Source organism: Capra hircus, chromosome 20 (assembly GCF_001704415.2).
Source record: "Capra hircus breed San Clemente chromosome 20, ASM170441v1, whole genome shotgun sequence".
Lineage (NCBI taxonomy): Eukaryota > Metazoa > Chordata > Mammalia > Artiodactyla > Bovidae > Capra > Capra hircus.
The window spans coordinates 9,948,430-9,975,589 of record NC_030827.1 but is presented as its reverse complement, the minus strand read 5'-3'; the positions used below and the strand labels follow the sequence as shown (position 1 = coordinate 9,975,589).

The window sequence follows — 27,160 nt, the reverse complement described above, 5'->3', positions numbered from 1 at the left end:
ACCAGCAACAAGTATTTCTGTTTTTATTAACAGTTTTTTCTTCTGACATAGGCGTTATTCACCTAGCCATGCTAGTTGCAGCTCCTCAGGCCTTTCTTCCTTTTTTCTTCTTTGTATTTCTGCCCCTTCTTCTTTTTGGAGATGTACCTGAAGTTATTCTCAAATGTCCTTACTTTCCTCTTTTTCTTACCATTTCCTTCTTATCCCTTTTGGCTTAGCTTATTATTTTTGTAATTTATTTTATTTGCTTCAGACCTTGGTAAATGTTTTGAGGGTCTTAGGATGAACACTGAGTATTATTTTTTAAATGCACTTGAACCTGCTCATGAAACCAGACAGGGTCAGGGGTAGAAGTAACCACTCTGTTTGATTGTTTTGAAGTTCTCTGATAAAAAAGCTTGGGGAAGAAGCAGAATGTTCTGGGTAAGGTGGATTTTTTGTTTTCTGTGTAGATTTCATCCTATCCACTGGGCACAGATAAGCATGCATGTTCTAGGATCAACAGTGTGATCAGATGGTTTAGTTGATAATATTCTTATATTCTAGACAGCTATTGACTTGATATGTGTGTATTATGGCTTTTATTTTTTTAATGGTAACTCTTTAGGTGCCTTGTGCTCAGTCGTGTCCTACTCTTTGTGACTCCATGGACTGTAGCCTGCCAGGCTCCTCTGTCCGTGGGATTTTCCAGGCAAAAATACTGGAGTGTGTTGCCATTTCCTTCTCCACGGGATCTTCCCCACCCAAGGATAGAAGCAAATAGTGTGATACCAGCAGTATTTGCTTCCTACATTACTTTGAAAGGAAAAAGAAATAAGATGAGAGATTAAAAAAAATGATAGTTTAATGGCTTTTCCATCAAGCAGCTGAAAATACCTGTCCCCAGGTTCTGTTACATTTATCAGAGAGAGCCTTTGAACTGCATGGTCTTCTGCAATTTTTCAGTGGAAAGATGGAGGTCTAGGGTTCACGCAGCTTCTCAGAATTAGATGTAAAACCTCTTGACTTCATCTCACAGACCCCGTCCACAGGGCAGGCTGCTGACCTACAATATGTAATTTGTTTTTGGTGCAATGACAACCAGCCTCTGTTTGTGCAGGGAAGGCCTGGAGGGTAATGAAAGTTTGTCTAAAGTTTTTCCAGCCTCTTCCCTCTGTTCTTTAGCCTCTCGTTTCCTTTCACTGACAGCTTTTGCTATGCTGCCCGTGGCGGTGATGACGAGGACTGTTACTGTCAATTACACGTCATCCTTAGCCCCTTGCTGTTCTCTTGCTCTGGATTCAAGTTTGTGAGTCGCCATGGCCCTGCCGACCCTGCAAGAGGGATCTCTTAGTTTGTCTGTGTCACAGAGCAGGCCCAGCTCAAAGGTGAAGGAGTGGATAGTGGCCTCTCAGTGGAGTGGCGGGAGGTCTGGCGTTCTGATGCAGATGAGGGCGCTGTGATGTCTGTGCTGAGTGTGGCCCGAGCGGTTTATGGCCACAGAGCTTCCTTATGTCCTTTTAGTGTCTTCTTAGTAGAGAAGGCAGCAGAATCTCCCTTCTGGGGTTCTGGATCATTTGTTCAGTGTGGCCCCGTGTAAGGTCTTCACTGTACTCTGGACAAATGCTTTGGGGCCTGGAAAGTCCTCGGTGCTGTTTGGGCCCTGGGGTCCCCAAAGTCTGTGAGAAACAGCGGTAGGCACAGAGGCAGAGCTCTCAGTACACGCTGACTCTTATTTTGTGAGTGAGGGAAGGACTCAGAATTAAATACAGAAGAGGAGGTTGTGTGACAGTGGTGCCTTCACTGTGTTCTTTTATTTCTATTTTCAGAATTTGCTTTAGGGATATTAAGTTTTGTGTTGGATGCTTAGAACTAGAATAGCCTCTCTTTGTTATTGATGAAAGATGTGAGAATATTGATTCTTATATCTATTTCCCATGAAGTGATGGGACCGGATGCCATGATCTTCATTTTCTGAATGTTGAGCTTTAAGCCAACTTTTTCACTCTCACTTTCATCAAGAGGCTTTTTAGTTCCTCTTCACTTTCTGCAATAAGGGTGGTGTCATCTGCATATCTGAGGTTATTGATATTTCTCCCAGCAATCTTGATTCCAGCTTGTGTTTCTTCCAGTCCAGCGTTTGTCATGATGTTCTCTGCATAGAAGTTAAATAAGCAGGGTGACAATATACAGCCTTGACGTCCTCCTTTTCCTATTTGGAACCAGTCTGTTGTTCCATGTCCAGTTCTAACTGTTGCTTCCTGACCTGCATACAGATTTCTCAAGAGGCAGGTCAGGTGGTCTGGTATTCCCATCTCTTTCAGAATTTTCCACAGTTTATTGTGATCCACACAGTCAACGGCTTTGGCATAGTCAATAAAGCAGAAATAGATGTTTTTCTGGAACTCTCTTGCCTTTTTGATGATGCAGAGGATGTTGGCAATTTGATCTCTCGTTCCTCTGCCTTTTCTAAAACCAGTTTCAACATCTGGAAGTTCATGGTTCACGTATTGCTGAAGCCTGGCTTGGAGAATTTTGAGCGTTACTTTTCTAATGTATGAGATGAGTGCAATTGTGTGGTAGTTTGAGCATTCTTTGGCATTGCCTTTCTTTGGGATTGGAATGAAAACTGACCTTTTCCAGTCCTGTGGCTACTGCTGAGTTTTCCAAATTTGCTGGCATATTGAATGCAGCACTTTCACAGCTTCATCTTTCAGGATTTGAAATAGCTCAACTGGAATTCCATCACCTCCACTAGCTTTGTTCGTAGTGATGCTTTCTAAGGTCCACTTGACTTCACATTCCAGGATGTCTGGCTCTAGACTAGTGATCACACCATCATGATTATCTTGGTCGTGAAGATCTTTTTTGTACAGTTCTTCTGTAGTGTCAGACTTTATTTTTTGGGGCTCCAAAATCACTGCAGATGGTGATTGGAGCCATGAAATTAAAAGACGCTTACTCCTTGGAAGAAAAGTTATGACCAACCTAGATAGCATATTCAAAAGCAGAGACATTACTTTGCCGACTAAGATCCGTCTAGTCAAGGCTATGGTTTTTCCTGTGGTCATGTATGGATGTGAGAGTTGGACTGTGAAGAAGGCTAAGCACCAAAGAATTGATGCTTTTGAACTGTGGTGTTGGAGAAGACTCCTGAGAGTCCCTTGGATTGCAAGGAGATCCACTCAATCCAGATGCTAAAGCTGAAACTCTAGTACTTTGGCCACCTCATGTGAAGAGCTGACTCATTGGAAAAGACTCTGATGCTGGGAGGGATTGGGGGCAGGAGAAGGGGACGACAGAGGATGGGATGGCTGGATGGCATCACCGACTTGATGGACATGAGTCTGAGTGAACTCCGGGAGTTGGTGACGGACAGGGAGGCCTGGCGTGCTGCGATTCATGGGGTCGCAAAGTCGGACACGACTGAGCGACTGAACTGAACTGAACTGATGTACTTAGTAACTCTAACTCTTGTGTTTTGTTTTAATTTTATAAGTTTAATAGAAAAGTAATTTATTGAGATATATTTCACATACTATACAATTCCTCATTTAATTTGTAAATTCAGTGGCTTTTAGGATATTTACAGGCTTGAATCAGCTTTAGACAATTTTATGACTCCAGAAGGAAATGCCACACCCACTGGCAGTTAATCTCATTTTTTAACTCAGTCCCTCCAGGTAGCCTATGGATGTGCCTCTTCTGGACATTGTGTATAGATGGAATTGCACAGTAAGTGGTCTTCTGTGACTGGTTTCTTTTACTTAGCATAATGGCTTCAGTTTATCCCTGTCTTTCCCTTGGTTTCTCATCACTCTCCAGGGTGGTACAGAGCGCTAGTGCTGGTCTGTGTCCCACCTCTGGACCAGAGGAACAGTTCACAGACACTTAAAGAGCAACAGCAGCAAAGCACTTCACACACGGATTATCCCAGGTCTTCAGATGTGCCTCAGGTGCAGTCACATGAGGGAGATGGTTTTTGATCTCTGTGTTAGTTCTCCATTACTGCAGAACAAATTATCCCCAGACATAGCAGTTTAAAACAACAATGCTTATTGTCTTGCAGTTTCTATGGATTCAGGGTCTGAGCACAGCTTAGCTGGATCTTGGAGCTCTGCACTTAGCTGGATCACATGACTGACGGCATCCTCTCAAGGCTCCACCCCGTATCACTGGCTGATGACAGGATTCAGTCCTCTGCAGGCCTTTCTTAGCTCCTTTTGAGCTGTTGTAGGTTCTTTCCTATTGTGGGGCTCTCCATACAGCACGTCACAGCATGTCAGCTGGTGCTTTAGAGTGTGCAAGCAGGTGGGCAAGAGAGAGGGCCAGCAAGACGGAAGACACGGTCTTCCATACCCTGGGCACAGCAGTGATGTCCCATCACTCACCATATTCCATTTGTTAGAGGCGTATCACCAGATCCACCACACACTCAAGGCAATGCGGTCATACAGGACGTGAATACCAAGAGTCTAGGATGATGAAGCGGGGTGGGGGGGTGTTTTAGAAGCCGCCTGCCACAGTCTCCTACCCATTCCTTAGCAAAGGTCTTCTCTATATGTTTGTGATATCTTCTCTGGCTTTGGAGAAGTGGATTGTTGATTTCCTTGATTATAGAGCTTCTGCAGAGAAAAGGCATCTGAAGTGTTCTTTGTCGCTTTTCAGTCTCTCAGTCACGTCTGACTCTTTGTGACCCCATGGACCACAGCATGCCAGGCTTCCCTGTCCTTCTGTCTTTCACTTTGCTCAAACGCATGTCCATTGAGTCGTTGATGCCATCTAACCATCTTATCTTCTGTCGCCCCCTTCTCCTCCTGCCCTCAATCTTTCCCAGCATCAAGGTGTTTTCCAACAAGTTGGCTCTTTGCATCAGATGGTCAAAATATTGGAGCTTCAGCTTCAGTATCAGTCCTTCCAATGAATAGTCAGGATTATTTTAGGATAATCCTAAAGGATTCCTTTAGGATTGACTGGTTTGATCACCTTGCTGACCAAGGGACTCTCAAGAGCCTTCTCCAGCACCACAGTTCGAAAGTGAAAGTCGCTCAGCCATGTCTGATTCTTTGCAACCCCATGGACTATACAGTCCATGGACTTCTCCAGGTCAGAATACTGGAGCGGGTAGCTGTTCCCTTCTCCAAGGGATCTTCCCAACCCAGGGATCGAATCCATGTCTCCCGCACTGCAGGTGAATTCTTTACCAGGGAAAGAATCAATTCTTTGGTGCTCAGCCTTCTTTATGGTCCAGCTCTCACATCCTTACATGACTACTGGAAAAAGCGTAGCTTTGATTATACTGACCTTTGTTGGCAAAGTGATGTCTCTGCTTTTTAATACGCCATCTAGGTTTGCCGTAATTTTCTTCCAAGGAGCGAATATCTTTTAATTTCATGGCTGCAGTCACCGTCTGCAGTGATTTTAGAGCCCAAGAAAAGGAATGTGGTAAAATTCCCTGACTAGATGTGCTGATAATTTGTCAGCTATTCACTTGAGAGACCTTTTGCTAAATTGATACATCTTTTCTCTCCATCCTGAGATGGCAGAATGGCATTTAGTTTTATTTCCCTCATTTTTGTCTTACGACATTTTGACAAAATAACTCGTCTTTCTTTGTCTCCTTCACCCCACCCCCCGCCCCGCCAGTTCTTGGTCTCAGAACACTACTCCCTGGCCGTTGCTCCTCTTTGCTCTCCTTTTGCTCCATGTTGTTTTCATGGAACCCCGCTGTGCCCCTCTGGATCTTTTGAAAATCGCCCTGTTTTATATTTTCCCATCGTTGTGACTCTTTTCTAGTTCCTTGACGTTTTTGATAGTGAAGTAGTTTGAGTGGATTCTAGTGTTCCAGTGCAGAGAACAGGGTGATAAGGTGAAACTGTGTCCTTTGTTTCTGATATAAACTTAAAAGCCCATAAAACATTTCAAACTTGAAAGTAGAGAGACTAATAGGACAGAACACTGATGTACCCTCCACTTGGATTTATGAAGTACTAACCTTTCCTTTGTTATTTTTTTCCCCCACATTCTTTTATTGGCGCATAACTACTTTACAATTGTTGTGTTAGTTTCTGCTGTACAACAAAGTGAATCAGTTATATGTATATATCTCCTCCTCCTTAGCCTCCCTCCCACGCCTCCCATCCCACTCCTCTGGGTCATCGCAGAGCTCCAAGCTGGGCTCCCTGTGCTCTGCAGCAGCTTCCCGCTAGCTTTTTTTATACCATGTTACACATGGCAGTGTATGTATGTCAATGCTACTCTTATCAATTAGTCCCGCCCTCCCCTCTTCTCCACCCCCATGTCTGTTTTATCTGCATTTCTGTTCCTTTTCTGCAAATAGGTTCATTAGTACCATTTGCCTCAGATTTTTAAAGAATTTATTTGTCCACAATATCTCTTTTAAAATATTGTATTGATAGACTTGTTGGTTATTTGCATGTTTTTGCTATTATAAACATTGCTATGATGAATATTTCTTTGTACTCATGGGCAAGACTTTTTCTAGCCATAGATATTTTAAAATAAACTTCTGCAGGGAAGTGGGGCAGGGGCAGGGGGAGAAATAGGTGAGGGCGATTAAGAGGTACAAACTTCTAGTTGTAAAATGAGTCATTAGTGTGAAATGTACAGTGTGGAGAATACAGTCAGGAATTATGTACTATCTGTTTATGGTGACAGACTGTGGCTGGGCTTATTGTGGTGATCATTTTGACATGTATAGTGTTATCAAATCCCTCTGTCATATTACAGTAACTAACATAGTGTTTAGGTTGATTATACTTCAGATCCAACCAACCAAACAAGCAAACCCATAGAAAAAGAGATCAGATTTATAGTTACCAGAGACTAGGGATTGGGCAGAAAGGGAATCGGATGACAGTGGTCAAAAAGTACAAACTTATAAGTAAGTAATGTGATATAATGCACAATGTGGAAAATATAATTAATGCTATTCTATGTTATGTGTGAAAGCTGTTCAGAGTAAATCCTAAGAGGTTTTTTCATCATACGAAAAACACTTTCTTCCATTTTAAAAATTTTAGGGGTTTCCTGGCAGTCCATGGCTCAGACTCCATGCTTCTTGCAGGGGGCATGGGTTTGACCCCTGGTCAGGGAACTAAGAATCCCATACATTGCATGGTGCAGCAAAAAAAAAAAAAAAATCTAAATGAGATGGTGGATATTTTCTAAACCTGCTGAGATAATCATTTCATGATACACGTAAGTCAAATCATTATGCTGTACACCTTAGGGAGCACTGTATGTCAATTATATTCCAATAAAACCGAAAGAAAAAAACTTCTCAGTGATTGATAAGCTAACAAGCAAAACAGTAAGTGATAAACATTTCTGTTATATCTTGACAAAGAAATGTTACAGCTGTTTTTAATAACATGACATGAAATAGGAGAAAATGCCTTTCGCGACAGCCATCTAAATAGAAGGCAGCGCGTGAGTTAACATGACAGCCATCTACATAGAGAAATGGTAGCTCATGCTGCTTCTTGCTTTTGGATTAATAGTAGCGTGGCTTTTTTCTTTTCCAAAGTAGGTATTGATATGACTAGAAGGAAAACGGATGGAATATTGGAATTAGTGAAACTACTTTCATATGGTAATTTAAGAAAATATTCACTACATCCTTCTCTTATTTTTCTTCGTGGTAGTATTTATTCCTATCTGGGACTAATCAACAAAATCTATATTTATTATTTGTATCATATGAATCCCAGGGACAGAGGAGCCTGGTGGGCTGCCATCTATGGGGTCGCACAGAGTCGGACATGACTGAAGCGACTTAGCAGCAGCAGCAGCAGCAATCTCTAAGCAAGAATTTTTAAAAAACTTTCATCATGGAAAATTTCAAGCACCCACAAAAGTAGAAAAATAGTACTGTGAACCCTCAAGTATGCATCACCCAGCTTCAACACAGTTGACTTTCTTTTGAGCAAGATTTTCAATTGTGATGCTAACATTAGTTTTATATTTAGAAAGTCTTATATTCAGGGTAACACAAAATTAACATTGCTCATTTGGAGAATTATTTCAGTATTCTTATGAGGTAAGTGGCAGTTGTTTAGAGAACTTATTATTGCTGTTATTATTATTAGATATAAAGTTGTCCTTTTAATATAATTTTGCTAGTTTATGGGTTGATTGTGAGTTTCTTCTCTCCATTAGTTGCTCAGTGTAATGGTCTGTTTGGCTAGTCTTTCATTTGACAGGGAGGTTGTCCACAACCTTTGTAAAAGTGTGACCTAAGCCCTTCAAAATGTTTTGATACAAAAGTTAGGAAACAGTTCTAAAAGAACTCCATTTTAAAAATGAAACATAGGGAGTTCCCTGGTTGCCTTGTGGTTAAGATTCCAAGCTTTTCTGCCATGACCCGGGTTTAATCCCTGGTCAGGAACTGAGATCCTGCAAGCCACACAGCGCAGACAAAAAATCCCCCCAAAACCAGAAAAGAAAAACAAAGACAGCAGAGGGACAAGCTAGTAACATGCCCTGGTACTGTCTGTGGAACTGTAGATCCAGAGACTGTGTAATTCACTGTTCGAGCTGTCCTGCATGAGTTTCCTGTGTGCTTGGATTCCAGATAGCAGTGGTCATGGGCTCCTGCACAGCAGGAGGAGCTTACGTGCCTGCAATGGCTGATGAAAACATCATCGTCCGCAAGCAGGGTACCATTTTCTTGGCTGGACCTCCCTTGGTAAGAACCTGCTTGTTTGTTTCTTTTTGGTAAGAACATAGTCTTGCTTGCTTGCTTGAAGTAAAATATGCATAATGTAAAATATACCATTCTGACCATTTTTAGGTACACAGTGCTCTGGCGTTAAGTATAGTCACTTTGTCGTACAGCTGTCACTACGATCCATCTCCGGAACGTTCTCATCTTCCCCAGCTGAAACTCTGTACCTATTAAACACTAACTCCCTATTTCCTGCCTTCTTCACTACCCTGGAAACCATGATTCTACTTTGTCTATGAATTTGGCTACTTTCGGAACCTCATTTAAATGGATCCTATAATATCTGTCCTTCTGTGTTTGCCATATTTCACTTAGGAAAATGTCCTCAAGATTTGTCCATGTTATGTGTCAGAATTTCTTTCCTTTTTAACACTGAATAATATTCCAGTGTACATGTATATACCACATTTTGTCTATTTATCCTTCAGTAGACTTTGGGGTTGCTTCCACTTTGGGGCTCTTTGGAATAATGCTGCTATGACCATGTGTGTGCAAATATCTGTGTGAGTCCCTGCTTTCATTTCTTCTGGGTATATCTTCAGAAGTGGAATTGCTGAGCCATGTGGTAACTCTGTATCTAAATTTTTGAGGAATCACTTCATTCCTCTTTATAGCTAAGTAATATTTCATTGTACGGATAGGCTGTATTTTGTTATCCATTTATTGGTTGATAGACATTTGAGTTGTTTCCACTGTCAAAAGTACTAAAATATAAAACATTTTCCTTTCTTCTGTGATCTGTCTAGCAGTTGTGTTTTTATTCGCTGTTTCATGACATGGCACCCCCCACCTCCGCCCCAGGCATCTCTGCTTCCCATGGGCCCACTATGACCCCAAGTTGTGCCATCTCCATGTGAAAATGTGCTTGGTACCCGGATGGGGATGGGTAAAAGGCTAGCCCTAACCGCCCCCCACCAAGTTGGCGAGCACATCTCAGCACTGCCTAGCCCAGGTCTGTGATGGGCTGCCATGATCCTCCCAGAGACACCATGGGGTGCACGCCTGACCTATGACCCTGCTCCTGAGCCAGAGCCCCACTGGGGACAGATGGAACAGTCACTGGTCAGGGGCAGGGAAAAGAAGGTAGGGCAAGACCCAGGGCGCAGGCACCAGTCAGCCAGGAAGCAGGGAGCAGAGGGGAGGAGGACTGCGGAAGATCAGAGGCTGTAAACCTTAACACATATGCTCCATTGTCCCATCAGACTTCATTACAGAAAACAGCTTCAGAGAGAAAATTGTTTAGCCTTGCACCAGGGTAACCAGTGAGCGTTAAACTCCGAGCACAGGACTCTTCTGAGAGTGGGACCCTGTGCACCCTCACTGGCCGCCTGCCTGTGAAGTAGGCACTGGGGACTGGATTATGTTATCCCTGGTTTTTCCTCACTTCCCATGTGACCATCTCCATTACTGTGAGTGCCGCGTCCAGCACGGAAGGTGAGAAAGACCTGAGACGGGCTAGCGCGTAATGAAAAGACAGACACATATCATTTGGCAAGTGGGGAATCGGGGGTCCTGCTGCTCTCCGTGGCAGGAAGACAAAATGGCTCCTTTCAGCCCGCACTTTAATCGGTAGAAGTCACGTGAGATCATTAGGGAATGGCTATACTGGGGAGTTTGATCAGCGCCCCATAACAAGGGAGTCAAGTTGAGGCTCTGCTGTTGGTCAGGAACATCTTGTTTTGTTTCCATGGGGACGGACGCAGGGGCAGGCAGTGAAGCGGAGCAGCGAGCACGTCCTGCCCCAAGTATGTGCATTTGGTATGCTTACTAGGACAATCACGAGGGCACAGTTTGCCACACCCTCGAGTCGTGGGGCAGGTTCTGGTCTCTGCTCTGCCAGGCTGCAGCATCTCCCCCTTTTCGTTTTGATTGCAGAACTATCATGGTCAGTCCAGAATAGTAATATAGGGCTCTTTTTGTATTAAATTTGCGGGTAACCTGTTAGGATCTGGGAACCAGTGGGAATTGTTGGTCCAAACTGTAGGGGAAGTGTCAGTCCAGGTTAAGGGTCTAGCTAATGGAGGGTCTGGAACATAAGTCCAATACAAATCAGCATCTGCCCCAGGTACAGCACAGGAGGCCAGTGCCACCGTAGCCAGCAGCATGGTCTCGGGGGTCTTAGGTGTTCGAGTGCGCAAGAGCACCTGTTCGCTCTTTTGACTGAGGCTCTTCAGTTGTCTGCAAGTCATAGGAGATACCTGATGAGTGTGTGGTTGTCCTCCTTGCTTGGGGCGGTGGGGGTGGGGGTCGGGGTGCAGGGGGCAGTCCGCCAGGGGCAGCCTCTGGACCTTCTGTGTCACCATTGCCCTGCTCATTGTGGAACCCCACATCTCCGTGGTGCAAATGGGGGATCCATGGTAAAGCCTGATGCACCTGCTTGGTGTCTAACCAGGGCCTTGACCTGTTGAGACACAACCACATCCTCCTCCCCATGTTATAAGGGGGTTGGTCCTTTCCATGGACCACCTTCTGGCGCCTTCCACCAGACCTCTGGGCATTGCACTGAGGGAGTATGTGAATGGTGTTTCTCATATGGGGTTGATTTTTGGTCATCTGTTGTGAAAAAATTTAAGGTTGGGAGAGCTTGATGCAGATGCGCAGGTGGAGATTTCCCTGCTATTCCCCCTTTTTGTTTTAAAAGTTGACTTTTAAGAGCATAATGCGCTCATTCAACAATAACTTGGCCAGTTTATATGGGATGCCTGTAGAATGACTAATAGACCAGAGAGAGCATGTTAGGTTGTAAAAGGTTGTAAAAGATTTACGAGTGTAAGTTGGCCCATTGTCAGTTTTAAGTTTCTTTGGGATGCCCATATGAGCGGAAGCAGCTAATAAATGGCATTGGGCGTGAATGGTGGTTTCACCAGGATGAGCAGAAGCCCAAAGCTTATGAGAATAAGTATCAATAGAAACAGGAAGGTAGCTAAGGTGTCCAAACTCAGGAAAATGGGTTACATCCATCTGCCAAATTTTATTTGGAGTAACCCCTCAAGGGTTAACTCCAGGTGATGGAGGTTGGTAAGCACTGACTTGTTAACAGGAGGGACAGGCTTGAATAATTTGTGTTGCTTGGGATTTAGTAATGTTAAACTGATGTCTAAGGGAATGGCAGATTGATGAAGAAGTTGATGAAACTGGCAAGCCTGCTTAAAAATGGGCATCGTTAGAAGGTCAGCCTGAGAACTGCCAAGGGTGAGAGGCCCCAGGAGAGGGGAGTGAGCTTGAATATGTGTGATAAAGAAAGGAATGGGAGCAAACGGTTTTTTGAAGTTGGAGAAATAGGAGGAATAAGTCGTCAGAATTAACATGTTTAATTTTTGCAGTCTCAATAGACTTGGTCATTCCAACAACATAGGCAGAGTCACTAACAATATTAATAAAGGTCTTTAGAAACAAGTACTGTAATTTCTGTACTAGTTCCACTCGCTGAGCCGAGGTATGGGGAGTTACTAGAGTTTCTCACTCCTCAGGATCAGTAATGCCTGCTTTGCCATTGTTAGAACCATCTGTAAAATAAGTAGGAGCGCCTGGGATAGGCGCCGCCTTGGTGACTTTGGGCCACACAAAGGGGGTTAGAGAAATAAATTGTAATAATTTATGTGCAGGAGGGTGATTGTCTAAAATGCCCACAAAAGCAGCGAGGGCAACCTGCCATGATAAGCAAATCTGTCAAAGACACTATTGCTGAGTTTTGTCAAATGGACCATGAATAGTTTGAGGATCAAAGCCAGTTAACTGGCAAGTATGCTTCTTTCTTGTATAATTAAATTAGACACAAGGGTAACATACATCATCAGAGTTTTGCCCTCCTGAGAAAGTGCCAACAGCCATTCTGTGATGCCAAAGGTGGGCTATTCTTGAAATAGAACTCCCATAGGGGCTTCTGAAGAAGCTACAATGAAGAGAATAGGATGATCATAGTGAACATGATTAAGTTGAGCATTTTGAATGGCAATACTTACTATATCAATTTCCTTTTTAGCTTGTGGCGTCAGAGTCTGAGGAGAAGGGCTGAGTCCCCTTTAAGGGTCTCAAAGAGGTGTGTAAGTGAACTGGTAGGAACGCACAAGGCAGGGTCCAACCAATGAATATCTCCTAAAATGTAGTCCCCATCATATAAGATCGTGTTGAACTTGGTGAAAAAGTGGGTTTAGGAGAGACTTCTGGGGCAGCTAAGAGTATGTCGTCCACAGTGAATGATGGAGACTTGAGGACAGAGGGCTCGAGCTCCCTCCAGAGTGCTAGCCACGTATTGTTGCCATAGCATCACCATCCCCTGAGGCAATGTTTTCTATTGGTACCATTTCATGGGGGCTTGTTGGTTCGTACTGGGTACCAAAAAGGCAAATTTTTCTTTGTCTTGTGGAGCTAAGGGGATTGTATAAAAACAGTCTTTAAGATCCAGAACTACAACTGGCCAATCTTGAGGTATGGCCAAAGGGGATGGGAGTCCGGGCTGCAAGGCCTCCGTGGGTTGCATTACTGCATTAATAGCTCGAAGATCATGAAGCAGCCTCCATTTGCCTGATGTTTTTAGGGACTGTGAAAACTGGAGTATTCCAAGGACTAGTACTTTCCTCTGTGTCCTGCTTGAAACTGTTCTACCAAGGCTTGTAAATGCGTAAGTTTCTCCTTTGCTAGAGGCCATTGATCCACCCAAACAGGTTTAGATTTAAGCCATGTTAGAGGTGTGGTGTGTAGTGGTGGAGAAATGTCAATGACCTTCATTGAAAATTTTTATATAGTAGCTCTTTTCTTTCCAGTTTGGGTAAAGGAGAAGGATCTCCCTGTAAATTTTTTCCTAGCCCTTTCCCCAGTTGTTATCCCATTCTCACCATCATATAATCTGCCTTTCCCTTGTTGGAGAGAACTAGGTGCCATTGGGCAAGCAGATCTCTGCCCCATAAATTGCAGGGAATGTGTGCAATAAAAGGTTGGAAGTGGGCAAGTTGTTTGTCGGGCCAAATAGGAAAAGGTGTATGTCAAAGTTGTATATTGTCACCCTGCTTATTTAACTTATATGCAGAGTACATCATGAGAAGCGCTGGACTGGAAGAAACACAAGCTGGAATCAAGATTGCCGGGAGAAATATCAATAACCTCAGAGATGCAGATGACACCACCCTTATGGCAGAAAGTGAAGAGGAACTAAAAAGCCTCTTGATGAAAGTGAAAGAGGAGAGTGAAAAAGTTGGCTTAAAGCTCAACATTCAGAAAACGAAGATCATGGCATCCAGTCGCATCACTTCATGGGAAATAGACGGGGAAACAGTGTCAGACTTTATTTTTTGGGGCTCCAAAATCACTGCAGATGGTGACTGCAGCCATGAAATTAAAAGACGCTTACTCCTTGGAAGAAAAGTTATGATCAACCTAGATAGCATATTCAAAAGCAGAGACATTACTTTGCCGACTAAGGTCCGTCTAGTCAAGGCTATGGTTTTTCCAGTAGTCATGTATGGATGTGAGAGTTGGACTGTGAAGAAGGCTGAGCGCCGAAGAATTGATGCTTTTAAACTGTGGTGTTGGAGAAGACTCTTGAGAGTCCCTTGGACTGCCAGGAGATCCAACCCGTCCATTCTGAAGGAGATCAACCCTGGAATTTCTTTGGAGGGAATGATCCTGAAGCTGAAACTCCAGTACTTTGGCCACCTCATGGGAAGAGTTGACTCACTGGAAAAGACTCTGATGCTGGGAGGGATTGGGGGCAGGAGGAGAAGGGGACGACCGATGATGAGATGGATGGATGGCATCATGGACTCGATGGACAAGAGTCTGAGTGAACTCCGGGAGATGGTGATGAACAGGGAGGCCTGGTGTGCTGCGATTCATGGGGTCGCAAAGAGTCGGACACGACTGAGCGACTGAACTGAACTGAACTGAGGCAAGGAAGAATTGCTGAACTCTGAGCAAGTTGTTGGGATTCTTCCACGCCGGAGATTTTTTCCTGGGGTTCAGTCAAGGGCCAGTCATCTGGCCATTGATGAGAAGTAATGATGGAAAAGTCAGCTCCAGTATCTAAGAGACCAGAGAAGGTTTTTCCTTGAATTTTAACCTTATAAGTGGGCCGATCTGAGAGTATTTGTTGAGTAAAGCACACTACTTGATCACCTGTGCTCCCAAATTCTTGTTTTCCTCTGGTGATAGGATTATAGTTGTTAGGGGCATGGTAAGGCAAGAGAAGGAGCTGAGCACTCCCGAATAGTCTAGGTCAGTAAGGCCAGGAAGAATTTGGAGGCCCTTGAGAGTAAGGCCACTTCTGCCCAGAATGAGTCCTATAGTCCCCGGTGGAATGGGGCCTTGGGTCCCAGTAGGGATTGCTACACGGGGTCCGATTCATTAATCTGAACAGTTACTCTGGTTGGGAGGTCCAACGCAGCACTTCTGTTGGTAGTGGCTGGGAGGCTGGAGATAGGCTGAAGGGTGTGCTGGAGATCTTCACCAGCTATGTCCCATTGTTTATGGGGCCTGGGGCTGGCCCCGTTGGCAGTTTCCTGGCTGTAAAGGGGAACCGTTCTTAGGAAATTTTGATCTGTATTGATTAGCCCAGTGATTGCCTTTCTGGCATTGAGGACACAGTCCTAGTGTTTTATTGTTACAAGTGGGTGGAGGTATTGTAATACCTGTTTTAGATCAAGAATGGCAATCCTTTTTCATATGCCCAGGCTTTTCACATTGAAAACATTTGGCTGGGGAAGAGCTAAAATTATTTTTAAAGGCAGCACAAATTGCTTGAGCTAACGTGGTTTGTTTGTAAGCCTGTGTACCGATATTCTGACATGCTCAAACAAAATCTGCAGGGCTGCTGTTTTGACGAATAGGGTTAAGGGCAGCCTTGCAATCTTCATTGGCATTTTCATAGGCTAATTGTTTTAACAAAATGTCCTCCACTGTAGGACTATTAATTTGACAGTGGAGAGCAGATGAGAGCCAGTCTACAAATCCAGTGAGTCTTCTCCAGGTCTCTGTAATATTTTAACAAATGAACCGGTAGGCTTGTCAGGGTCTGATACTGTCTGCCACACCCTTCGGCAACATTTGGTGACCTGTTCGTACGCTCCCACCAGTGTACCTTCATAAGTCAGTTGGGCTAGTATATTGCCCTGTGCCTTTGAGCATTTCAAAGGTAAGATTATGTCCAGTGGCCAAATTAGTATGGGGTTGCTCTTGGCACAACTCAGTATAAGAGGCAAAAAACTGTAACTATTGGGGACCACTTAAAGCTGCTTTGGCTAACATTTTAACACTGTAGGAAGAACTTCTTCCACGGAAACAAATTTCCAACAGTTCCTGTGTTAAGGGGAATTAGCCCCGTTCAACCTAACACTAGATTTTAGTTCCTTTAAAACATTGATGTCAAAAGTTTCATGGATTGTAATAACCTGAGTGGGATTATTGGCATCGGGTCTGTAATCAATAGGGAAAGCAAGATGGTCCTCAGTGTTTAAAGCACACAGACAAAGGGTGGAGGCCATGGCAGGCTGAAATTGAGTCAGCGGCTTATCCTCCCAAGACATTTCTGGATCCAGCGGAGGTGGCGGTGGTGGAAAATCACCCTCAGGTTTAGGTGGCAGAGGGGCGGAAGGGTAAACAAGAGCTGCTTCTGGGGACACCGCCTTCTGGAATGATTTCTCAGTCTGTAAAGGGTATAGGACTGATCGCACTAGCCCCAGGTCACAGATACCATCACGAGTGTGCGATCCCCTCTCCTGTGTGCTGGTTTCAAATTCTCTCCCACTCAGTCCCAACTTTCAATATCTAAAGTGCCTTCTTCCAGAAACCAAGGATTATATTTAACCTCCTCTGACTTCCCTGGTGGCTCAGACGGTCAAGCTTCTGCCTACCTTGCGGGAGACCAGGGTTCGATCCCTGGGTTGGGGAGATCCCCTGGAGAAGGAAATGGCAACCCACTCCAGTCCTCTTGCCTGGAAAATCCCATGGACGGAGGAGTCGCGAAGAGTCGGACATGACTGAGCGACTTCGCTTTCACTTTAACTGAGCAATTGCATCAATTGCTCCTCCTTCACCTGCGCGCTAGCAGTCTGGTGGAGGTGCCTCAAAAGCTGGAGATGCTGTTTCTCAGCTTTACTCAAATCATTCCCCATTGTTACCCTGACTTTGTAAGATGACAAGGGACTTTCCACCCTTGGAGCCTGGGGGCCTGGTCGTGATCCAGGCGTCTCACTTACCGCTTGCTGTCTTCACTTTCAGTTTTTTCCCTCGGCGGAATTCTTCCCAATTTCAGGTCCCTGTTTGGGCGCCACCTGCCGTGTCCAGCACAGCGGGTGAGAAAGGCCTGAAACGGGGGCGGGGGCGGGCGCGTAGTGAAAAGTCAGACACATAATTGGGCAAGCAGGGAATCAGGGGGTCCTGCTGCTCTCCGTGGCAGGAAGACAAAATGGCTCCTTTCAGCCCGCACTTTTATTGGTAGAAGTCACATGAGATCATTAGGGAATGGCTATACTGGGGAGTTTGATCAGCGCACCATAATGAGGGAGTCAAGTTGAGGCTCTGCTGTTGATCAGGAGCATCTTGTTTTGTTTCCATGGGGACGGACACAGGGGCAGGCAGTGAAGCGGAGCAGCGAGCACGTCCTGCCCCAAGTATGTGCATTTGGTATGCTTTCTAGGACAATCACGAGGGCACAGTTTGTCACACCCTCGAGTCGTGGGGCAGTTTCTGGTCTGTGCTGAACCAGGCTGCAACAGCGAGTTTCAGGAAAGCAGCGGTCACCCTGCAGTTTATGCCACAACTTGATCCTAGATTTCAGAGGGATAAACAAAGGGTGGGTAAAGACACAGGTAGTTAGTACAGATTACAAGGAAACATCCCACCGTGTATGTATAATCCAAGAATATTAAAGAGGTAAACAGAATAATGCCAAGGAAATTCTAAAGGTACAGTAAACCTAAAGTGGAGTTATTATTCAGCCATAAAAAGGAATGAAGTTCTGACACATCCTACAACATGGATAAACCTTGAAAACACTGAGCCAGACACAAAAGGACAAATATTGCATGGTTCCACTTCTATGAAATATGTAGAATAGGCAGATTCATAGAGACAGAAGGTAGGTTAGCGGTTGCCATGGTCTAGGGTGGGAGTGTATGGGTAGGGATGCTTCTTTTGAGAGTGATGGAATGTTCTGGGATTAGGTGGTGGTGATGATTACACAACCTTGTTAATAAAATAAAAAACACTGAATTGTATTCTTTTAAATGGCAAATTTTCTGGTACATGAATTATATCTTACAAAGGAAGTTTATTGTTTCAAAAGTTTATCTTTGGTTTTGGAATACTAACACAAGTTTGTTAAAAAGAGAATGTTAAAAGATCTTATGCTTTGTGTTAATTTTCAATAACTTTTTTACTGAGGATCAGGTAAGCCTGAAAAACTACCATTTCAGATGTAGTAAAAGTCTCAAGGCTTCATTCCAAAAGCCTACAGAATAATACTAAATATTATTCTTTAATATCTCTCTAGCTATATTCATAGTGATTATTGGTTAATTTACTATGTATAGTAAATTTTCCTGGGTAGTTCTTGTTTATTTTTTATTAGAGAATGAGTACAGATATAACTAGAATTTAAAACATCTTTTTGGGAATAAGGCATTATCATAATATGGATATAATGCTGTTTTTGAGAGAGGATATTGTTAGCATCAGGATAAGGAAGATAAAGGTCAACATCATAGTGTCTGTTCACTGGATTCAGATTTAACTTATACCTTAGAAAGAAGCAACCTGGCCACTGAAGTCTGCAGTTCTGTTAGAGAACTGAACCCTGTTCAGTAGTCTGCAATCAAAAGGCCATGTTTATAGGGAGAAAAAAAGCAGCAGCAGCCTCAGCTGTTGGAGAATTCTAAATTTTGATGCTTGTTTTACCGAAAACTGAGAAAAGGCTTTGCAGGTTTCACACATAATGTGAGGTTGAGTTGCCATAGCTTTCCATAGCTTAAAGTGGTTGGAAAAAAATGCACAGTAATAAGGCAAGGTTTCGAAGGAGCTGTTTTGTTGTCTTATCTTTTATTGTCCAAGCTTGTTATTTACTAGAATGAGCCATTTTCTTTTTCTCTTAAGCTTTTATCAAATTTTTATATGTCAGTTTCAGACATGTGTGAGTGTTTCAGTAAATATTAACTGATGACAAATTTTCTTTTTTCAGCTGATATTAGTTCCCTGAGAATGAATATCCTTTATCAGTTATTTATTAGTTTTTACAATTTTAAATATCCAGACACCTTTGTAACTAGTTATTTTCTGGACTGAATGTTATTTTACACTGAATTTTTTGGGAAGAAGAGAACCAAGAATTTAGTTCTGGGGGTGGAATAATTGGAGGTAAAAAATGTCATTACTTCTCCCTGTATAATAATATTTAAGACAGAGCTTTTGATGTAGTGAATAAGTCCTTCCTATGCTGTATTTTAGGTTAATGTTCATTATTCTAACAAAAGCTTTTAAAAAAATTACTTGGAGAAAAAGAAACAAATCAACTAACCCAAAGAAGTACGAATCAATAAATGATTCCTAAGGGACCAGGTTGGCATTTAGCCTTAAATCATTTTTCTTGTTAAAACTTCTCAGACTATAATTAAGACATTCTTAATTTATTATTTAACGTTTCTTTCTTTTTGGTCATAGTCTCATGAATCTTAGATGTGGGTAATCATGGAGATTTTTTTCCCCCATCTTAAAGATACTATGCCTTTAAGAGTTTATTTTTGATAGTCACTGGAATTATTCAGCAAAGGTGAAAAAAAAAATAACGTTACTCCAGTACATTTATTGGGTGTCCAGTGATGAATAAATCACAATTTCTGCCATCCAGGAACTCACAGTATAGAAAAGATGAGAGAGACACACACAAATTAGTGAAATACAGTCCGGCAAGCGCCGTTGGAGGTGTAAGTGGAATCTGCTCAATACCGTGGAGTGTCGTTAATGGTTTAAAGGCCTGGGCAGATCAGGGAAAGCCACAGAGAGCAGGTCGGGCTTGAAAGAGAAGTGGGGGTTCCTTGAGTGGATGAGAGGAAGAAGGGAGCCCAGGTAGTAGGAACAACGTTTGCACAGATACAAAGGCTTTAAGGAGGCAGAATAATGCAGGGGAAAGAGCGTGCTTTCAAGCCAGGAATGTCTGGGTCCAAGTCAGTTTCTGTCCCTTGCTTGGGGGCTATGGGCAAGTTCCTTAGTGACTCTGGGTTCGCATTTCTTGTCTGTAGACTAGAGACAATATTATCCAGGTGGGTTAAATGAGAAACAAAATATGTAGTTCTGTGAGAGAAAGAAAGGTAGATAGAGCCAGGTTAGGGAATGTATGGGAAGGCATTTTAATAACTGATGGACAAAACTCACCTTTGACTTTTATCTTTGTTGTAGGTTAAAGCAGCCACTGGAGAAGAGGTGTCAGCTGAGGATCTTGGCGGGGCTGATCTTCACTGCAGGTGAAACAGAAGCAGTTGTTTCTCCCCAGGATTGATTGTTGTTTATCTGTTTAAAAGAAATTTTAAATTATTTTTTCCGAGTGTTAAACTTGCCAGATCAAACCAGTTTACTTATTCTAGATCTGCAGTTTTGGGGTTCAGTTCTTTAGTGTTCCATTTCTAAGCAAGAACATCAGCTTTTTATTATAGCCGAGAAAGACTGGAGAGACAGATTTATCATTTATTCAATAAATACTCATTGAACACCTGTTATGTATCAGGCACTGTTTAGATATTCAAGGTAATAAGATAGACTTTGTCTTTGATCTCAGGCTTATAGTCTAGTCAGGGAAGTTTCACCTCCTTCAAAATAGAACATAAATGTGTATACATGATGAGGGCCACAAAAAAGAAGTATAGGGAAGGCATATAGAAGGTAGAGCTAACCCAGTGGCGTGCAGGCATTATGACATTGCTTAATTAACACTTGTTAAATGGAGGACAGGGTGCTGGATGGTGAGCCATGATTCAGCAATAGACCATAAGAGAATCTGAAATAGAGAAGTTTATTAGTCATAGGTCCTGGAGAAATTACACAGCACACCGTGAGGGACCACATGAGGCGGTCAAGCCAGAGTGCCCAGAGATGAGACAGGACTTGGGGTACATGTTTTTATTAAGGTCGATGATTGGAGTGCTTTGGGGTCCCCTGACTAGGGCCGGATTGTTAATCAAACCAGAAGATTGGGGGTAGTGTTAAGTTCCTTGGAGACTGTATATAAGCATGCAGGCTGTGAGAGGCAGTGGAGACTGTTGATCATAAGGGCTGTTGGGGAAGTCATTGAGAACTTACATTTGCTCGTGACTGAGCTGCTACCTAGGTCTTGTTTGAGGAGCCTGTGTCCATTCAAGGTCCCTGCAGGCTGCATGGAATGCTGAGGAATAGCTTGGCTAAATGCTCAGTAAGAGGTAAACACTTAGCTTGTTCTCTGAGAAGGGAAAATATCCTACTTTGTGGCATCTGCCGATCCATATCTGTGGTATAAATTATCCCACTAAGCCTGATCTTAAGCTACAATGGGACAACGCTGATCATGGCATCAGGAAGAGATACATACAGTTGGCTCTTGTGAGTCAGGCGTGAGCCAGCTCCATTACATCACTGGTTGGCCCATTTCAGGTTAAAGTTCAGGAGTAAGAATACCACCATCTAGCTCCTAGAATTTCATGAGGATTAACTGAGATATTATGTGTAAACTGCTTGAAACAATACCTACTTTAAACTAAGTACCGATAAATGTTAACTGCCATTATTATCATGTTGATCATCATAATATTCAGTATTCTTATGAGCAATTAGGAAATCATTGAAGAGTATTAAGGAGAGATGTATTGTTATCAAATCTTTCATTAGAAAAATCCTAGACGGAAGATACTTAGTAGGTTGGCAAGAGTGTATGAGGGACCAGTTGGATGGTTGTAGCAATAGCATAGGTGCTGCTGGCTTAGATGGTTATGGTGGTGGTGAAGGTAGGAAGGGAGTAATCACATTTGTGCTCTATTTTAGAGGTAGAATTGAGGGATTTGTTGATGGATTTCATATATGGGGCACAGGAAAGTGAGGTAATGAAGATGGTTTTATTCCCTGAGTCTGGGAGGACTGGAGAAGGGGCAGAGTTTGGGATGCAACAGAGGGATCAAGCGTTGCCAAGTTAGAGATGCTCCAGGCATCCAAGTAGAGATGCTGAGTAGGCAGTTAACTATAAGTGTCTGGAGCCCAGATCAGTGCTCGAGAACCATCAGCACAGAGGTGGAATTTAAACCACCGGACTAGATGAGTCCATCTCGAGCTGAGTGTAGATAAGGAAAAGGGCCCAGGACTAGACTTTAAAGAACCCAGACATAAATGGCAGGTAGATTTAATCATTGAGCTCAGTGGCCTGGGAGGTGCGGTAAACCTTTCTTTGCTCTGCCATCCCACAAACCAGCAGGTGGCTGTAGGAACAGTCATGGGAGCAGGGAAATATGTACAGTATTTCCACTCTCCTATCAAAGAACACTGCTATGCCTTTTGAAGAGCTGGCTAAGTTTTCTGCCTCAGTTTTCCATTCACTCCTTTCTCACTGAGCACTTATTGTGGATAGATGGATTATACTAAGTGTTATGAGCAATGCAGAAGAATTTCAGGCCTAGTCCTTGCCCTCAAGGATTTATAATTTAATTAGGCGTACGGACCTACTATGTAGCACAGGGAACTCAGCTCAGTGTTACGTAACAACCTAAACGGGGAAAGAATTTGAAAAAGAATTGATACATACATATGTATAACTGAGTCACTTTGTTGTATACCTGAAACTTACACAACCTGTTAATCAGCTGCTGCTGCTACTGCTAAGTCACTTCAGTCGTGTCTGATTCTGTGTGACCCCATAGATGGCAGCCTACCAGGCTCCCCCGTCCCTGGGATTCTCCAGGCAAGAACACTGGAGTGGGTTGCCATTTCCTTCTCCAATGCATGAAAGTGAAAAGTGAAAGTGACATCGCTCAGTCGTGTCCGACTCTTAGTGACCCCATGGACTGCAGCCCACCAGGCTCCTTCGCCCATGGGATTTTCCAGGCAAGGGTACTGGAGTGGGGCGCCATTGCCTTCTACTCCAATATAAAATCAAAAGGTGAAAAAGTTAGGGGTGTAGATTCTAGGATTCATCTTCCATTTGCCTCACTTGTTACCCTTGTGACTAGACAAACTACTAAACTTCCCGGAGCCTCATTTCCTCATGTGTGAAATGGAGATGTGAATTGCTTCTGCCTCACAGCACACTGTCTGTGGCATACTAAGCACTCTATTACTGCCAGCTATTATCATTAATAATAGCTTGTTTAAAGTCATGTGGATTAGGAGGTGATGGCTTTTTTGGGAACAGTGTCATAAAATTTACTAGTCACAAGTTGCTTTGGTTCTCTCTGTTATTATAAATAAATACTTACTTGTACATCTCAGATTTGTCATCCTTAGTAGTTAATTTGACACAAAGCTTTACATAATAGAGTGTCTCATCAAAAGTTTCTCTTTCCTACTATTTTGGTAAATACTAGGCAGTTTTTAAAAGAAGACATTTTATTTTAAATATTTACTGATTGGGAAGCAATCTCTTCTATTTCTCTTTCCTTACTGAGTTACTATAGTGTAGACAGAAGTCAGCAATTGCAGCTGGTATTATGTGTGAAGTGTTCGAAAGATACGGTCAGTTGTAAAATGCCTTATTAAGTTGAAGAAACTGAAGGATCTACCATTTGCAAAGGTATTGGAAGACACATGGTCCCTGCTCTTACTGAGGAACACCCAAGCCCAAAGTGGACGGTGAAACCACCGGGAGAGTCCCAGTCTGGACATATCTCCCAAGGATTTGGTGTTTTCCTTGGACAAGACATCACAATGTAGACCATGGCAGCTTAGTCTTTGCTTATTTTTGTTGTTTAGCCACTTGGTCATGTCTGAGTCTTTGCCACCCCGTGGAGTAGCCCACCAGTCCCCTCAGTCCATGGAGTTCTCCAGGCAAGAATATTGGAGTGGGTTGCCGTTTCCTTCTCCAAATCTTTGCTCATAAACTAAAATTCTATTCTTTTCAGGTATATATTTTTGCCTGACTTTATAGTTCTTCCTAAAATAATTCATTAGAAAGTCGTAGCCATCCATCCACAAGTGCAATGACAAGCCATCTAAGAACCAGAGCATGTCCATATCTCATTCACATTGAACTTGAAGTGGAGAGGGACTTCCATGCCTTACCACAGTGCCACGCTATCAGTTATTTTCACCATTGATCCGAGGGACAGTGTCTTCAAGCCTTTGTGTGTGCTACCTGCAACAGCTTACTCTGGGGGTGTAACTTGACAAGGGAGGCCTCAGCAGTCTCTCAGAAATGAGAAGTCACAGTTGGTGTCTTCACAGTTGATGAAGATGATGAAGTTGTGATCATCTTTACAGTTGATGAAGGTACACAGTTTGTACCTCAGTGAGGTACAAACACTTGTTGTTGTTACCAGCTACATCACAAAAGTGGGCCAGCTGAGGTTGAAATATATTATATGCAGTTTTATCTGTGGTGTACGGGATGAGCATCAGATAGAAGTTCTTGCCAGTAAGGCCCTGTGGTCCACTAGAAGAAAGTCAGGGTTGAGAAATAGAAGGTGAAGGTTCTTATGCAGCTACTGGCGGTCCTGGAGCAGGTATATAACTTCTGGGTACCTCAGTTTTCCCTGTTTGTAAATCAAGATTAATAATACAGTTTGCCATGGATGTTATGAAGATCAAATTAGATGACAGCTATTAAAGTGTTTTAGAAGCAAAAAGATGTCATCCTTAGATGAGAGAAGCTTCTTGGGGTTTAAGATATTTAATTATTTTCCTTTCCCCTGTTCTGATTGTTTTAGTGTGCTTTACTCTGTAGAAAGTCTGGAGTAAGTGACTACTACGCTTTGGATGATAGGCATGCCCTTCACTTAGCTAGGAAGATTGTGAGGAGTCTGAATTATCAGAAGAAAATGGATGTGAGTTGAATTTGTTGTTATATTTTTTTATTTTTCCAATGCATTTTGGCTTATGTCACCTTGAAATAATATCTTTAAACAGGTTAATGTTGTTATTCTGTATTTCTGCAGGTTACCATTGAACCTTCTGAAGATCCTTTATTTCCTGCTGATGAATTGTATGGAATAGTTGGTGCCAACCTTAAGAGGAACTTTGATGTCCGAGAGGTGTGTAAAGTGGAACTGTGAGCTATAAGCTATGCTGTCATAGTTCAAGGCATGTGTTTAAACTTCGTGTGAACTAGTAAGCTGTATGTATCCATTTTCAAAGCTGAAGTCTGTTTTATATATGGGACATAAAAGGGAAAGATATCTTACTAAAAGAAAAAAGGGGGAACACCTCTTAATTTTCAGCAAGTTTTCCCTGCACGATGCCTAAGCTTGCTTTGTTCATATTTAGTGCTCTCTGTTCCTGTGGACATGAGGAAAGATGTAGGGCAACGTTATAATTTCCAGCTATTTCTTTTTTGGGTTCTTATTTCAGGAAATGGATGGAATGTCAGTAAGTTGTTGGAAGAAAAAACATACCCTTTTAGATCAATAGGACATGAACAAAGGATTAGACTTTTGATTACAGCTGAGGATGTTGCTATGGTTACAGATTGTCTTCCAAGGTCTAGGTCAACAGTTTTTAGTGCTTGCATACAGCATGTAATCTTTTCTGGCAGAATACTTTTTAAATTAGGAAATTGTCCTAATATCAGATTCTGTGCCTTTAATATTTTGTTATGTTTCCCCTTGACTATAAAACTATTATGTACTAACTGTGAAAAATATAGAAAATACAGAAAAACAAAAATTGCTTGTAATTCCACCATCTAGAGAAAGCAGCCAATATTTTGGTATTTTGGCTTAATGTGTGTGTATACATTTTTATGTAGTTCAGATAGTACATACCTATATACTAGGCGTGGAAATCAATGCTTAAATTATAAACATTTCCCCATTATTTAAAAGTTCTTCATGAAACATTTTTTTGTAGCTAGGTCCTCATTCTTATACTAGTACTTGGTGACATGACAGGTACTCAGTAAATATATTTTTGGAAGAATTGATGAATGTAACATCCAACTTATGGATGTGAGTAATTATTTATTTAGGAAATACCCTATTATTGTTAGAGAGTCTTTAATCCTGGATTTTAATGGAGCTTCAACTGGTACTTCACTTTGGCAAGGTAACTTAGTTAACTATACATTTTAAAATTAGGTTTTTGGTTTGATTTCTCAGTTAATTACAGGCATAGAGAAAAAAATGGTACTTATAGGGATGCTGTCCCTGAAAAATGAGTTGTTCTAATAGTCAAGTTTTCTAGATGGTTAAGGATTCATTCTTTCAAGCATAATCACTTGTTTCATATATTTGACAGTATTTATTGCATGCTTTTTCTGTGACGATATTATTTCAGGAACCAAGGGTAGAGAAATAAGCAAAACAGATGCAAATCCATGCCTTCATGGTAGTTCATCTTTTTTTTTTTTAAACAGTATTTCAATTTCATCTTAATTGGTATCTTTTTATAAATAGACCTCTTTCTTCTTAAATTGTATCCTAGCTTCTTCATGTTCATCACTGTGATGGTAATTTATTATATTTTTCTGTAATAGCAAATAAGCCTTGTTTGGAGATATTAGTATATGGAGCTGTGGGACTGCATTGGGATATTAACTGAAAAACCCAGTTCTGGTCCTTGCTTCCCTAGTCAGTGGTATTGGGATTGAACCTCTGAGCATTGATTTCCACTCCTACAAGTGGGAATAATACCATGTGATATGTCTGCTTCCTAAAGTTTACTTCTTTGGGAAGATGAGTTAGTATATTTTATGTGGTTAAATGAGCTTCATCATAAAGCAAATAGAAGGGAGTTTCATGTTAAGTGGCCCCAGGTTTCTCTGACCTTGAGTGATTTTATTTTTGTATGAAAGAATGGTCAAAGTAAGTTATTCACTCATTTTTCAGCCTTTGCATCTTGTAAAATACGTCTTTGATTGACATGGTAAGCAGGGAAAAGGAAGTTTGAACTGGACTGAAAAAATGACGCATAGCATCTAAAATGGTTTCTGAAAAAATTTGGAATATGCTTCATGTTTAGAACACTTTGAAATAGTCCTGATGTTTAATGCTGAGCACTGAGGATTATCTGGTAACTTTGATCTCTTACAGATGAATGACATGTATATATACATGTGTGTATGTAGAAACATCTGTCAGATTCAGAATCAATGAACCTTTATTGAAGACTTAATAACAGCTGCCTTTCAATGAGTGCCAGGCAGTGTGCTTTGTTATTAGCACTTAAGTATTATTATTATTAAACAGATGAGGAAACTGAGGTTTTGAGGATTTTAGGTAACCAGCCTATGACTCCAGTTTCTCAGTGGTGGAGCTGGGAGTCAGAGCTGGTTCTTCATCTCAG

At 42.3% G+C, this 27,160-nt stretch overlaps 1 protein-coding gene across 1 annotated transcript in view; it reads left to right on the top strand.

The window, feature by feature from the left end:
* MCCC2 (methylcrotonoyl-CoA carboxylase 2) overlaps positions 1-27,160 on the top strand; it is an 80,510-nt gene that overhangs the window by 35,516 nt on the left and 17,834 nt on the right. Inside the window, exons 7-10 of the mRNA XM_005694592.3 lie at positions 8,576-8,689; positions 20,111-20,175; positions 24,606-24,705; positions 24,817-24,912. Coding sequence (XP_005694649.1) covers positions 8,576-8,689; positions 20,111-20,175; positions 24,606-24,705; positions 24,817-24,912 — 375 coding nt within the window. The remainder of the gene's footprint in view (positions 1-8,575; positions 8,690-20,110; positions 20,176-24,605; positions 24,706-24,816; positions 24,913-27,160) is intronic.